This window comes from Myotis yumanensis, unplaced genomic scaffold, assembly GCF_028538775.1.
Source record: "Myotis yumanensis isolate MYYU_CA2020_CCGP unplaced genomic scaffold, mMyoYum1.0.hap1 SCAF_15, whole genome shotgun sequence".
Classification (NCBI taxonomy): Eukaryota; Metazoa; Chordata; class Mammalia; order Chiroptera; family Vespertilionidae; genus Myotis; species Myotis yumanensis.
In genome coordinates, this window is record NW_027223766.1 from 15,063,073 (window position 1) to 15,078,891 (window position 15,819).

Sequence of the window (15,819 nt, forward strand, 5' to 3'; positions counted from 1 at the left end):
AAACAAGTAAAATTGATCTTGGATGTTACAAGTCAGACCAGTGGTTACCCTTGAGAAGGTGGGAAGGACAGTAACTGGAGGGTGGGGGTGCTGGTTATCTTCTGATTCATGGTCTAGGCGCAGTGGTCGGCAAACTGCAGCTCGGCAAACCATGGCTTGCGAGCCACATGTGGCTCTTTGGCCCCTTGAGTGTGGCTCTTCCACAAAATACGAACTTCTGAGCATGGGCCATGAAGTTTCAATTGCACTGTACGTGCGTGCCCCCACGTGGTATTTTGTGGAAGAGCCACACTCAAGGGGCAAAAGAGCCGCATGTGGCTCACAAGCAGCGGTTTGCCGACCACGGGTCTAGGGTCTCATCACACAAATATGCTCCTTTTGTGAAAACACACCTACTTACACATTTATGATACATGCACTATGCTAGAGGTATGCTATTAATAAAAAATTTACAGAAAACATATAAAACTATTTTTCTTTGAATAAGCTTAATTTACTCAAATAGCACTTTGCTTTTAATCTCTGATCTTAACAACTAATGAACATATAAGAAACTTACAGAAAAATAAGCTAGTTATAATGCCTTCTTCCATCCTGCAATGCCCAATATAGTAGCCACTAGCCACTCATGACTACAAAGCCCTTAAAATGTATGACCCCAACTCAGCCAGTGTGGTTCACTGGTTGAGTGTCGACCTATGAATCAGGAGGTTGAGGTTTGATTTCAGGTCAGGGTATGAGCCCGGGTTGCGGGCTCCATCCCCAGTAGGGGGAGTGTGGAGGCAGCCAATCAATTATTTTCTCTCATCACTGATGTTTCTCTCTCTCTCTCTCCCTTCCTCTCTCTAAAATCAATATGTATATATATTAAAATGTATGACAAAAGTTTAAAATATACGCCAGGTTTCGAAGACTTAGTACAAAAAAGGAAAGCAAAATATTTCATCAATACATTCTTATACTGATTAGATGTTAAAAACAATGTATTTTTTAACATATTGGGTTAAATAAAATGTTATTAAAATTAGTTTCTTTTGGGGAGATTCAAGATGGCGATGAAATAGGCAGACGCGTCCCAGGTCTTGTCCCGGAGCAAATGCAGTAAGCAGCTGAAACTAATAACACCCACCCCGAATTGGCGAAATTACTCAGCTGGTGAGACAGTTTACAGCCGGAAAGGGCAGAGTTCCCCTGGAAAGCAGATCCAAGCAATAGCAGCCTCCTGATCACCACACCCTCTGCCTGAGGAACAGCAGCTATATGTGAAGCTTCCCCCCACCAGCCAGAAGAGCCACCACAGCTGTGAACAGCACTCACCAGAGGAGCTGCTGTCAACTGAGGAGCAGCTGCTACCACAACCGCCCAAGGAGCAACCACAGCCCGAGGAGCCACTGCCACCCAGGGAGCAGCCACTGAACGACTCAACATCTAGATATGTCAGTGAGATCAAACATGGGTAGACAAAGAAACCCCCAAAGGAAAGAAAAGGAGGACTCGCCAGAAAAGCAGCTAAGTGAGACAGAGGCATGCAACATGACGGAAAAAGAATTCAGAATAAGGGTCCTAGCGTGCATAAACCGGATGGAGGAAAAAATCAACAACTTATGCAAGAAGCGAGAAGAAACAGATGAAAAAAATCAACAAATTATGTAAGAACCAAGAAGAAATGAAGAGCGATATAGCTGCAATAAAAAACACCATTGAACGTTTCAACAGTAGACTAGGAGAAGCGGAGGACCGAATTAGTGAATTAGAAGACAAGGAAGCAAAACACACCCAAACTGAACTGCAATTGGAGAAAAAAATTAAAAGACAGGAGGAGAGCCTACAGGAGCTTTGGGACAACATGAAATGAAACAATATACGAATAATAGGGGTGCCAGAACAACAGAAAGAGGAACATGGATTAGAAAACCTATTCGAAGAAATAACATAAGAAAACTTCCCTGAGGTGGGGAAGAAAAAAGTCACACAAGCACAGAGGGTCCCAAACAAGGTGAGCCCGAAAAGACCCACACCAAGACACATCATAATTATCATGGCAAATGTTCAGGACAAAGAGAGAATCTTACAAGCTTCAAGAGAGAGATGGAAAGTTACATACAAGGGATCTCCCATTAGATTATCAAATGATTTCTCAACAGAAACACATCAGGCCAGAAAAGAATAGACGGAAATTTACAAAGTGATGCAAAGCAAAGGAATGAATCCAAGAACACTCTATCCAGCAAGGCTATCATTCAAAATTGAAGGGAAGTAAGAAGCTTCACAGACAAAAAAAGGCTAAGGGAGTTTATCACCACCAAGCCAGCAATGCAAGAAATGCTAAAGGGACTGGTGTAAAAAGAAGAAATAAAAAGCTCAGAAAGAAAACAGCAACACACAAAAAAAGAAATGGCAACAAACAAGTACCTTTCAATAATAACTTTAAACGTAAACGGACTAAATGCTCCAACCAAAAGACATCGAGTGGCTGAATGGATAAAAAAACATGACCCATACATTTGCTGTCTACAAGAGACCCACCTCAGAAGAAGGGACTCACACAGACTGAAAGTGAAGGGATGGAAAAATATCTTTCAGGCAAATGGAAAGGAAAAGAAAGCTGGGGTAGCAATACTTATATCGGACAAAATCGACCTCAAAGTAAAGGCCATAACAAGAGATAAGGAAGGCCACTTAATACTAAAGGGATCAATACAACAAGAAGATATAACCCTGGTAAACATATATGCACCCAATGCAGGAGCACCCAAATTCATAAAAAAAAAAAATCCTGGAAGATATCAAAGGAGAGATCGACAACAATACAATCATAGTAGGGGACTTTAATACACTACTGACATCACTGGATAAATCCTCTAGACAAATAATCAGCAAAGAAACAGCAATCCTAAATGACTCACTAGATCAGATGGACTTAATTGACATCTTCAGAACACTTCACCCCAAAGCCACGGAATACACATTCTACTCAATGCTCATAGGACATATTCAAAAATAGACCACAAATTGGGTCACAAACAAAGTCTCCCCAATTTCAAGAAGATTGAAATCATACCAACCATCTTCTCAGACCACAATGGCATAATATTAGAAATAAACTACAATAAAAACAACCCAAAATACTCAAACACTTGGAAGCTGAATAGCATGTTATTAAATATTGATTGGGTTACCAATGACATCAAAGAAGAAATTAAAAACATCCTGGACACTAATGACAATGAAAACACAACAATCCAAAATCTATGGGACCCAATGAAAGCAGTCCTGAGAGGGAAGTTTATAGCTCTACAGGCCTATCTCAAAAAACAAGAAAAAATGGTAGTAAATCATCTAACTCTACATCTCAAAGAATTAGAGAGCAACAAGAAAACCCCAGAGTGAGCAGAGGGAAGGAGATAATAAAGATTAGAGCAGAAATAAATGACCTAGCGACCAAAAAAAACAATATAGAAAATCAATGAAACCAAGAGCTGGTTCTTTGAAAGGATAAACAAGATTGACGAACCTCTAGCCAGGCTCATCAAGAAGCAAAGAGAGAGGACCCAAATAAACAAAATCAGAAATGATAGAGGCGAAATAACAACAGACCCCACAGAAATACAAATGATTGTTAAAAAATACTATGGACAACTCTACTCCAACAAACTAGACAACCTGGAGGAAATGGACAAATTCCTAGAAAAATACAACATTCCAAACCTAATCAGGAAGAATCTAAAAATCTCAACAGACCAATAACTATGGAAGTAATTGAAGAACTCATCAAAAAGCTTCCAGCAAACAAAAGCCCAGGACCAGATGGCTTCATAGGGGAGTTTTACCAAACATTCAAGGAAGAACTAAAACCTATCCTCCTCAGACTACTACAAAAAATCCAGGAGGAAGGAACACTTCTAAGCTCATTCTATGAAGCCAGCATCACCCTAATACCAAAACCAGGTAAAGACAACAGAATGAAAGAGAATTACAGGCCAATATCCCTCATGAACATAGATGCCAAAATCCTCAACAAAATCTTAGCAAATCGGATCCAGCAGTACATCAGAAAGATCATACACCATGACCAAGTAGGATTTATCCCAGGGATGCAAGGATGGTATAATATCCGCAAATCAATAAACGTGATACATCACATAAACAAATTGAAAGAAAAAAAACCACATGGTCATATCAATTGATGCAGAAAAAGCGTTTGACAAAATTCAACACCTATTTCTGATAAAAACTCTCAGCAAGGTGGGAATAGAAGGATCATACCTCAACATAATAAAAGCCATATATGACAAACCCACAGCCAACATCATACTCAATGGACAAAAACTAACACCATTTCCCCTAAGAACAGGAATAAGACAGGGATGCCCACTCTCACCACTCCTGTTCAACATAGTCCTGGAAGTATTAGCCATTGCAATTAGACAAGAAGAAGAAATAAAAGGCATCCAAATTGGAAAAGAGGAAGTAAAACTGTCCTTATTTGCAGACAACATGATATTATACATACAAAACCCTAGAGACTCCATCAAAAAACTACTAGACTTAATACATGAATTTGGCAATGTAGCAGGATACAAAATTAACCGCAAGAAATCTAAGGCATTTCTATAAACCAATAGTGAACTTTCAGAAAGAGAGACTAAAAAAACAATCCCATTTACCATCGCACCAAAAATATTAATATACCTAGGAATAAACTTAACTAAAGAGGTAAAAGACCTCTACTCAGAAAACTACAGGACTTTGAAAAAAGAGATAGAGGAAGACATAAACAGATGGAAGAACATACCGTGTTCATGGATTGGTAGAATCAACATCATTAAAATGTCCATACTACCCAACACAATCTATAAATTCAACACACTTCCCATTAAAATACCAATGGCATATTTCACAGATCTAGAATGAACTCTCCAAAAATTCATCTGGAATAAAAAAAGACCCCGAATAGCTGCAGCGATCCTGAGAAAGAACAAAGTAGGTGGGATCTCAATACCAGATATCAAACTGTATTACAAAGCCACTGTTCTCAAAACTGCCTGGTACTGGCACAAGAACAGACATATAGATCAGTGGAATAGAATAGAGAGCCCAGAAATCGGCCCGAACCAATATGCTCAATTAATATTTGACAAAGGAGGCAAGAACATACAATGGAGTCAAGACAGTCTCTTCAATAAATGGTGTTGGGAAAATTGGACAGATATATGCAAGAAAATGAAACTAGACCACCAACTTACACCATACACAAAAATAAACTCAAAATGGATAAAGGACTTAAATGTACGATAGGAAACCATAAAAATTCTAGAAGAATCCAAAGGCAACAAAATCTCAGACATATGCCGAAGCAATTTCTTCACTGATACAGCTCCTAGGGCACTTGAAACTAAAGAGAAAAATGAACAAATGGGACTACATCAAAATAAAAAGCTTCTGCACAGCAAAAGAAACCATCAACAAAACAACAAGGAAGCCCACTGCGTGGGAAAACATATTTGCCAATGTCATATCTGATAAGGGCCTAATCTCCAAAATTTATAGGGAACTCATACAACTTAACAAAAGGAAGATAAACAATCCAATCAAAAAATGGGCAAAGGATCTAAATAGACACCTTTCAAAAGAGGACATTCAGAAAGCCAAGAGACATATGAAAACATGCTCAAAGTCACTAATCATCCGAGAGATGCAAATCAAAACAACAATGAGGTACCATCTCACACCTATCAGACTGGCTATCATCAACAAATCAACAAAAGACAAGTGCTGGAGAGGATGTGGAGAAAAAGGAACACTCGTGCACTGCTGGTGGGAATGCAGACTGGTGCAGCCACTATGGAAGACAGTATGGAGCTTCCTCAAAAAACTAAAAATGGAACTCCCATTTGACCCTGTGATTCCACTTCTAGGAATATATCCCAAGAAACCAGAAACACCAATCAGAAAGGATATATGCACCCCTATGTTCATAGCAGCACAATTCACCATAGCTAAGATCTGGAAACAGCCTAAGTGCCCATCAGTAGATGAATGGATTAGAAAACTGTGGTACATCTACACGATGGAATACTATGCTGCTGTAAAAAAGAAGGAACTCCTACCATTTGCAACGGCATGGATGGAACTGGAGAGCATTATGCTAAGTGAAATAAGCCAGTCAATGAAGGAAAAATACCACATGATCTCACTCATTCATGGATAATAAAGACCATTATAAACTTATGAACAAAAATAGATACAGAGCCAAACCGGTTTGGCTCAGTGGATAGAGCGTCGGCCTGCGGACTGAAGGGTCCCAGGTTCGATTCCGGTCAAGGGCATGTACCTTGGTTGCAGGCACATCCCCAGTAGGAGGTGTGCAGGAGGCAGCTGGTTGATGTTTCTCTCTCATAGATGTTTCTAACTCTCTATCCCTTTCCCTTCCTCTCTGTAAAAAATCAATAAAAAATATTTTAAAAAAAAAGAAAGAAAGAAAAAAAGATACAGAGGCAGAGCTGCCTCAAACAGATTGTCAAACTGCAGTGGGAAGGCCGGGGAGAGTAGGGGGGCAGAAGGGGGGGCGGTAAGAGATCAACCAAAGGACTTATATGCATGCATATAAGCATAACCAATGGACATAAGACACTGGGGGGTAGGGGAGACCAGGGGATTGTCAAGGGCGGGGGGAAAAAGGAGACATATGTAATACCCTTTGTAATACTTTAAGCAATAAAACAATTTTAAAAAATTAGTTTCTTTTAACCTTTTTTATGTGGCTACTAGAAAATTTAAAAATCACATATTGGACTTGCACTGTATTTCTACTGGACAGCACTGTTCTATACTGTTCATCATTCCTTTCTCCTTCCATGTTCTCCCTATTTCCCCCATGCCATATAAACAGTTCTACAATTCTGATTTTAATTTAAACAATTACCGTATCAGAATCTGAGTCACCAAATATTCTTTCAAATACTTCTTCTGCTTCCTTAAAATTGCCACTTTCCATACAAACAGCTATAGCCTAAAAAAAAGAAAAGTACATAGTTAAGATTGCTTTGTAAAATAATTGTTTAATATTGAAATAACTCAGAGAAGTCTGAACTACTTCATTTAAAATATTTATGTAGTTTAATAATATTACTTTTTGGAGTTTAATAATTTTGATTTGATAAATTATATAAAATACTTTTTCAAAGATAAAATAACTGTGGTTTGAAAAGACATGAAAAAACTTCATATCCTATATAATAAAAGCCTAATATGCTAAGTGTCCGGTCGACAGGTCAGCCATTCAACCAATAAAAATGTAACATGCTAATGATATGCTAAGGCTGCTCAACCTCTCGATATGACATGCACTGACCACCAGGGAGGCAGATAGTTGACTGGAAGATCAGTTGCTATGATGTGCACTGACCACCAGAGGACAGACACTCCAACCAGTAGGTTAGCTTGCTGCTGGAGACGGGCCAGGCACGCCCTGGACCCCTCCCATAGTCCCTCCCCAACTGGTCAACCTCTCGAATCCTTCCCCATCCCCAATCGTGCACCGGTGGGGTCCCTTGGCCTGGCTGCGCCCTCTCGCAATCCAGGACCCCTCAGGGGATGTGGGAGAGCCAGTTTCAGCCCGACCCCCGCAGGCCAGGCCGAGGGACCCCACTGGTGCACAAATTTGTGCACTGGGCTTCTACTATGCTAATAAACACGCAACATTCTATCAATTTTGAATTCAGGCCAAATTAAAGTCAGGTATTGATAACTTAGAAGGTATGTTATGTACATTTACAATCCACTTAAATATTTTGAACAAAAAATGTGGGGAAGCAGTGGCATTTATGATAATTAGTTCATATAAAATCTGCTAGAGAGGATACCTGAAAAATCTCTAATAGAAAACTAGGAAGCTAGATGCTTTTAATAATCATTTTATAAACTGGCCTTTTTTGATACCATATTGGTAAGATATGGGGCCACCATTACTATCTAAATAGCTTTATAAACTTGGGCAAATTATTTAACCTCTTGGCACTGTTTCATTTTCCTTATATGTAAAAGGGTAGAAAAAATAGTACCTATTTCACAGAATTGTTTTAAGGTTACAGAGGTATATATGAAAGTACTTAGAATAGTACACCTGGCAAATAGTAAGCAATATATTACATGTTTGCTATATATTTTATGGTAACCACTCAACCTTACTAGTATATTAACAAAGGCCTGTTTCTTCTAGAACACCCCCAAAATTTGGAAAGCATGACAAATCTCTTTGCCCTAGGTTGAAATTCTTAAAAGAAGCAGTCTTTTTTGCCCATTCTCGTCAAGTCTTAATTCTACTTGACAGTCACTATACTATCAAAATTAATTCCTGGGAAGGTGGGATTTTCTCTCCTACTCAACAGTAAAACATTTTAAATGTAGAAAAGTTTATTCATCTAACAAAATTCCTCTTAGCAAAACACATTTTTCCTGCTCTTATATCTTTGAGTGACTTTTTTGGCTTATCACTCTTTAATAGGTTACTCATAAAATTCTACAGTTAAAACTTTGTTCTCTTCATCACAAGAATCCATTGATTTTTAAAAAATGAAATATTCTAATTTTTTCACATTTACAATCTTTAAATAAAAACTGAGAGCGGCAGCAAGCCTACTGAGCAGCGGCAGCAGGCACAGAGGGACCAGGATGAGTGGGAGGGGCATGGCACCTGGCCTAGGCTTGGGCTTCTCCCCGGCCGCCTGCCCCTTCGTGCACTACTACATCCCTTTGGGAATGTTGGACTGCTGGTTTCGGCCCAATCCCCATAGACCATGTCCAGGTTCCTCACCAGTGCATGAATCCATGCACCGGGCCTCTAGTATTGAAATAAAATTAAGTTCAGAATGTTAAAAAAAAAAAAAAAAAAAAAAATTGAGAGGGCACTGGCCAGCATGGCTCAGTGGTTGAGTGTCGACCTATGAACCAGGTGGTCATGGTTCAATTACAGTTCGGGGCATACGCCTGGGCTGTGGGCTTGATCCCCAGTGTGGGGCATGCAGGAGGCAGCTGATTAGTGATTCTCTCTCATTGATGCTTCTATCTCTCTTTCCCTGTCCCTTCCTCTCTGAAATCAATAAAAAAAATATTTTTTTAAAAAATTGTTCCTTGAACTATCCAATGACACTTTCTAAATGAGAGGGCACAAACCACAAGTTTTTCAAAGTTGCTTGATGAACTATAAATAGATATGGCACATTTTCCAAAGTGTGGCAATAAACACTCATGTAGCAGACTCTAAGACCCAGCTCGAAGAGCTCATGTCCAGACTATAAACCAAAGGTCAAACTTCTAAAGAAAATGATTACATTAAATTTTACTCTGGGTTTACTGCCCAACTTCTATTAGAGCGACTCTTAATTTCTTTAGATATATTTTTATTTTCTAGCAAAATAATAATTATAGACAGAACGTAACACTCATACCTGAATTTTAATTAAATTCTGTATTTCTTCATGAAGTTTGTCATGTTCCTTTTCAATTGAATCCCAAATCATCAGGGCTGATTCCAAGGGTGTAATTCGTTCATCAGTTTCAAACTGTGCATCTTTTAAAACCAGAACAAAAATAAGTTAGAAAGCTAAATAGAACCTTACTGCATCAATTTTAAAAATTCATTTATTTAAATATTTATCAAGTATATACTATCTCTTAGGCATTACTTTTATATATACCAGTTTAGGGGAGTGATCTCACTTTTCAAGTTGATTTCCTTATTAAAAATCAACTTTAACAATGGAAAAAGCTAGATTAGTTTACCAAACATTTAAAGCTTTTCTTTACTAAAATATTGATTTTAAGAGCTAAAATAAACTATACATTACATAAGGTATCACAGTAACAGAATTGTTTTTTAAAAAATATATATTTTATTGATTTTTTACAGAGAGGAAGGGAGCGGGAGAGGGACAGAGAGTTAGAAACATCGATTTAGCTGCCTCTTGACGCCCCCTACTGGGGATGTGCCCGCAACCCAGGTACATGCCCTTGACCGGAATCGAACCTGGGACCCTTCAGCCCACAGGCCGACGCTCTATCCGCTGAGCCAAACCAGCTAGGGCAGTAACAGAATTCTTAAATGATTCATAAGAATCATTATGTATTATAACAAACCTCTAGACTAGAGCATGAAATTAGTTTATTCTGTATTTAATTTTACCACATACTACTTGAAATCCTTGTTATATATTTTGTGGATGTTTGAAATAGGATCTTTCAAAAAGTTATTTCTCTACCAACATTCTTCCAATCACCAAGACTTAAAATCTAAGGAGTCACCATTTTATTCCTTTTTCTCATTACCATATCCAATCTGTTGCAAAACACTGTATAGTGGTTAAAAAACTTGACTTTGGAGTTTATTCCAGACGCTGTTATTACCTGTAAAGTGCTGAAAACATTATTTCACCTTTTTAAGCCTCTTTTTTCTCACCTACAAATGGTGAACATAAATAGGATTTATGTGAATATTTAATGAGATAGTATTTTTATTACTGTTAAGCTTTCTTAAAACAGAAGTTTGATCAGGTTTTTCTGATCAAAGACTCACAGTGGCTGGTAACTACTTAGCAAATTACATACAAACATCTCAATGTGACACTCAGAACCTTCACTATAATCAAAAGGCCCTTTAAATGACCATGTTGTAATATCAGCCATTACTGATAATCTGAATCAGGCATGCCCATTCCAATCTAAAATGAACTCTGGGGACAAGCAAGAGATATTATAGTTAGAAATCGGCTTACATAAATAATTGCTGAAATCAAGTTCAAGTAAGAGGCTTCAAATATCATAGTGCTGGTAAAAAAAAAACAAAACCAAAAAACAGTGTGCATGACAGGAAAAGTCACCTCAAAAGTTACCATACAAATTTAAATTAAAATCTCCAAGGTAGAGTCTATGAAGTGTGGGACCACAATAGCAGCATCAGAATCATCTGGGAACTTATAGGAAACATAACTCCAGGGCCCCTCACCCATCCTACTGAATCAGAAACTCATGGAGGGGAAAGGGATTCAGCATTCTTTCTTTTTTTAAAACAAGTTCTCTCATATTTCTGAAGCAGTATCAAGTTTGAGAGCTACTACGCTAAGAAGATGGGGACTGTATCTCTTTTACTTGCTTTAGATATGCTTGTGTGTACATGTATATGACAAATACATGAGGGCAAACTCTCAAAAACAAATGATGGCTCACCATCTGTTTCTCATTGTCTTACCTTTAGACATAGATTGAAATATTTCCAATATAAGATAAAAATACGTATTTACCGAGGGCTTTTCCTGATGCAATTCGTGTCAAAAACTGGCATATGTATATAGTTCTCAATTGATGAGATGTTAGACTGGATAACCCATGAATAATAGCTGAAAAAGGAAAAAACGTGAATTTTATTAAAACTAAAAAAAAACCAACCCTGACCCAGCAGTGCCTATGTGGTTTATTGAGAAAAAAGGTTATAAACATCACACAAAAATTACCATAAAGTTAGAGCTATATACTTTTATTTATAGGCAATTTTTTAAAACTACATATATTTTTATTTCAGAGAGGAAGGGAGAGGGAGAGAGATAGAAACATCATTGATGAGAGAGAATCATTGATCGGCTGCCTTCTGCATGTCCCTCACTAGAGATCGGAGCCTGCAAGCCAGGCATGTGCCCTTGACCAGAATCCAACCTGGGACCCTTCAGTTCGCAGGCCGATGCTCTATCCACTGAGCCAAAACAGTCAGGGCTATTTGTAGGCAATTTTTAAAATATCAGAACAAAATTACAACAATAAACACTTGTAAAACTAGTATTTCACATGTAGAATAATAAATATTTAAAACTACTTTCACATGTAGCACTCTAATGAATAGGGAGATTTAGACCCAAATTATAAAATGTGTCTAGTCATTATCTGGAAACATTTTATATTTTAAAACACCTAATGTTATAGGAAATATTTTATATTACTTCTGTCAAGGTTTCAGTTAAGTGTTGGTTACAGGTATGGAAAGAGCAGGTAGCCAAGTTCAATCATAGTAGGTTTTCCTTGTTCAGAAGGGCAATGGTATGCAGGATATCTGCAGTGACCACAGTTGACTAAACTGAATATGGAGGGAAGCGAATACAGAAGGGGTCTGATTTTCTTCTCGACAGATTAGGTTTTTCTGTTACTTTGCTCCTATGCTTTACTTTTCCACTGGGGGACTCATTAAAATTTTAATTAGTCGCTTGCATAACTTTTTAATTTGTGCCTAAAACCATCTGAGGGGCAAGGACCAGTTGGCTATCTCCTCATTCAGTCATTAGTCCCTAACACTGGCTAGACATGTCCAGTAAATATTGAATGAATTTGGTTTAAATTTTAGTGTAATATTAAGGCATTTTAGAACTGAGGAAATGTATTTGTCTTATCTGCTTAGTGGCTGCAGGACTGCTTTTTGAGTTTTATATATACCAGGTAAGCGCCAGGTGAAGTATAATGGCCCTGTTAGGTCTTAATGCTTCTTTGTTATATGCTATCATAGCATTCTATACTCATCTTTTTAGGTTTCCTCCACATTTTACTTTAGTTGTTCAGTGATTTGTCTTTCATTGCTATATGGTAATGAACTCACTGAGGTCCAGGATTATGGTTTACTCACCACTGTATATACTCACTGTCTAGCATAACATCTGGGTGGGCATTCAGATATCTGAGATTAGTACAAATAAGTGCCCTGACCGGAAATTGAACCGTGACCTCCCAGTTCATATGTGACACTCAACCACTGAGCCATGCTTGCTGGGCTCTTTTTTTTTTTAAATCCTTACCCAAGGAGTGAGGATATTTTTTCCATTGATTTTTTAGAGAGAGTGGAAGGGGGGGAAGGGAGGGAGGGAGGGAGGGAGAGAGAGGAGAGGGAAAGGAAGGGAGGGGGGAGAGGGAGAAGGAGAAAGAGAGAGAGAGAGAGAGAGAGATCATTGTGAGACACACTGATTGGTTGCCTCCCACAAGGCCAATGATGGGTGGGAATTCAACCTGCAACCCAGGTGGGTGCCCTTATTGAACCCACAAGACAATAAGGTTCTGGTCTGTATCAAATAATCTTAGGAACAAAGCACTGACCACAGAGAGTTTAAATCACACTGGAGATTAACAGGTGGGCCTCAGCTGTGGTTCAGCTCCAGGCCCATGAAAGCAGTGAAACCATACCAATCCAAGCCATGGCTGGCATCAGGACTGGACACAGACACGCTGGTCAGCTACCCCTACCCTAGTGTCAGCCAGTCAAACAGAGGCCAGGACCCTGACTCCCTTAGTCACCATGCGTAGTGGTTTCCCCCTAAAGAACCCATCCCCTGGAAGCCATCAGGAGCCAGGTCTCTGAGCATTAAATGAGCTCACTTGTCTCTGGGCTTGCGCCACCTTCTAGAGCAGCGGTTCTCAACCTGTGGGTCGCGACCCCTTTGGGGGGTCGAACGACCCTTTCACAGGGGTCGCCTAAGACCATCGGAAAACACATATATAATTACATATTGTTCTGGTGATTAATCACTACGCTTTAATTATGTTCAACTTGTAACAATGAAAATACATCCTGCATATCAGATATTTACATTACAATTCATAACAGTAGCAAAATTACAGTTATGAAGTAGCAACAAAAATAATTTTATGGTTGGGGGGCACCACAACATGAGGAACTGTATCAAAGGGTCGCGGCCTTAGGAAGGTTGAGAACCGCTGATCTAGAACGAAACCCTTGCTTTCTTTGCGGCAGGCTCCTGTTCCTGTCTCACGGGGCTTGGTGAGCGCAGGCAAAGGGACCCCTTCAGTCGGGTAACACATCTTTCTGTTGGCGTTCAAGAAAGCCAGGCTGGTCTTCTCAGTGGATCTGGGTCTTTGTTCAGCAGTTAAAGGCTGTGCGTGCACGTCTAGGCAGCACCTTTCAAGGGCCCTCACTTTTACCCCGAAGCCAATGAGGCTTAGGTAGCTCCCAAGTTAGCAGAAAACACCCAGCAGTGCCTGGCTCCACCCCGCCTAAACACCTGGAGGCTGCGGAGACTGGGGACCGACGGCCTCACAGGAATCCCCGAGCGGAAAGAAAAACAAACACAAGCACCAACAAAGACAAAAGATACTGGACACCGGGCTGGGAGCGATTTTGTACATTTCGCGAATGACAAGCCCAGGGAGACCTGTGTGGCGGCCTCACACACTCAAGGGATCTAAATAACCACAAAGGATGGTCTGAAATGGAAACTTCCTAACGAAAAGCAGGCTTGTCCTAGGCTACAATCGTCCCTGACAAAAGCCAACCTTGGCTTTAATCGAGCCCATTGTCTGCTCGCACCGAAGACCACGTGCCTTTGGAAGGTCAGGGCATCTTTGCTTTCTTCCGGACCCGCAGGGCGCAACCTGGGCTCCTGGGCGGACGGCAATCCTCGCCCGCCCGGCGGATTAAAGAAGCACCTGCCTATCATTTCACTTTTCAGCCAATCCCAGCAATTTCCCCGCCTCGCTTTCTCCCGCCTCCCTAATCGCTCACGAATGGATTTCACGTAAACCAATTACGTCTTCCCCTTTGCTTCTAATGTACAACATAAGGTACAGAATTGCCATTTTCCAGAGCATTTTTCCCAATCCCTTTAGATTTTGCTTCCCAGCAATGGTCAGTTCGGCTCAAATAAAGTCATAAAAAAATCCTCTACAGCAGTGGTTCTCAACCTTCTGGCCCTTTAAATACAGTTCCTCATGTGGTGACCCCCAATCATAAAATTATTTTCGTGGCAACTTCATAACTGTAATGTTGCTACTGTTATGAATCGTAATCTAAATATCTGGTATGCAGGATGGTCTTAGGCGACCCCTGTGAAAGGGTCTTTCGACCGCCACAGGGGTCGCGACCCACAGGTTGAGAATCGCTGCTCTACAGGTTTGAATGTTTCTCACGTTGACAATTTTAACACATTTAATTCTGTATCAAATTTAAAGGTATTTCCCCCCCACTGTTCTCAGAAAAACTCAGAATCAGAGAAAAACTGGGAAGCTGATAGTGGGCGGATGCGAGATGCCCGCCAACGGCTCAGAGCCTGGGTCCCTCCGCTCCCCCGCCCTCGCCCGCCCGCCCGCCAGGGGGACCTGGGACGGCGCTGCAGACCAGGCCTCGGCCGCCGCCGCCGGCCGCGCCCGACACTCACCCTCGGCGCTGTCCCGGGCCCGGTGGAAGTCCTCGGAGCGGCCGTCGCGGAAGGCCCGGCACAGAGAGAGGCAGAGGAAGTCCAGCATCCAGCCAGCAGCTACCGCCTCGGCCTCCGCCACCAGGCCCGCGTCCTTCTCTTTCGCGGGGGCCCCCACCTCCACCTGGTCCTCGAGCAGCTCCTGGCTCTCCACCTGCTCCTCATAGTCTCTCGCCGTTTCCCACAACCCCGCCTTCGAGGGTCCCGCATCCGCCCCGTCCGCACGCCCCCGGGATTCGCGGGACCCTGCAGCGCCGTGGCCCTCCATCTTCAATCGCTGGCGCGGTTTTGCTCCTTCGAGCGCCGGGCGACGATTGGTTGGCGCTGGCGGGAGGAGGCGGAGCCACGGACGGGCTTTTCCGCCGGGAATCCACCAATCACACCGCCGGAATGGGCGAGCGGCTCGAGCCCGATTTCTGATTGGCGCAGACCTCTCGCCTCGGGATGTTTAATTCTCCGTCACTGCAGCGCAGAGCTTTGTTGGTAAACTGGCTGACTCCGGAGTGGGAGGGGAGAGAGAGACTTAAAAAAGATAGGAATAGGTGGTTAGGACTCGACTCCATTATTCAAGCGTAAAAAG

The 15,819-nt window shown here is 41.0% G+C and overlaps 1 protein-coding gene across 5 annotated transcripts in view; it reads right to left on the bottom strand.

Annotated features, from left to right (window-relative positions):
• Nucleotides 1-15,513, bottom strand: part of TERF1 (telomeric repeat binding factor 1) — a 40,065-nt gene extending 24,552 nt beyond the window's left edge. For 3 of the 5 annotated variants that reach the window (XM_070392428.1, XM_070392426.1, XM_070392430.1), the window contains exons 1-4: nucleotides 15,201-15,513; nucleotides 11,298-11,393; nucleotides 9,450-9,571; nucleotides 6,926-7,012 (exon numbers count right to left, since the gene is read on the bottom strand). In XM_070392428.1, coding sequence (XP_070248529.1) covers nucleotides 6,926-7,012; nucleotides 9,450-9,571; nucleotides 11,298-11,393; nucleotides 15,201-15,507 — 612 coding nt within the window. In that variant the 5' untranslated portion in view covers nucleotides 15,508-15,513. The remainder of the gene's footprint in view (nucleotides 1-6,925; nucleotides 7,013-9,449; nucleotides 9,572-11,297; nucleotides 11,394-15,200) is intronic. The other 2 variants (XM_070392429.1, XM_070392427.1) reach the window with 1 other exon arrangement.
• Nucleotides 15,514-15,819: the final 306 nt, after the last annotated feature.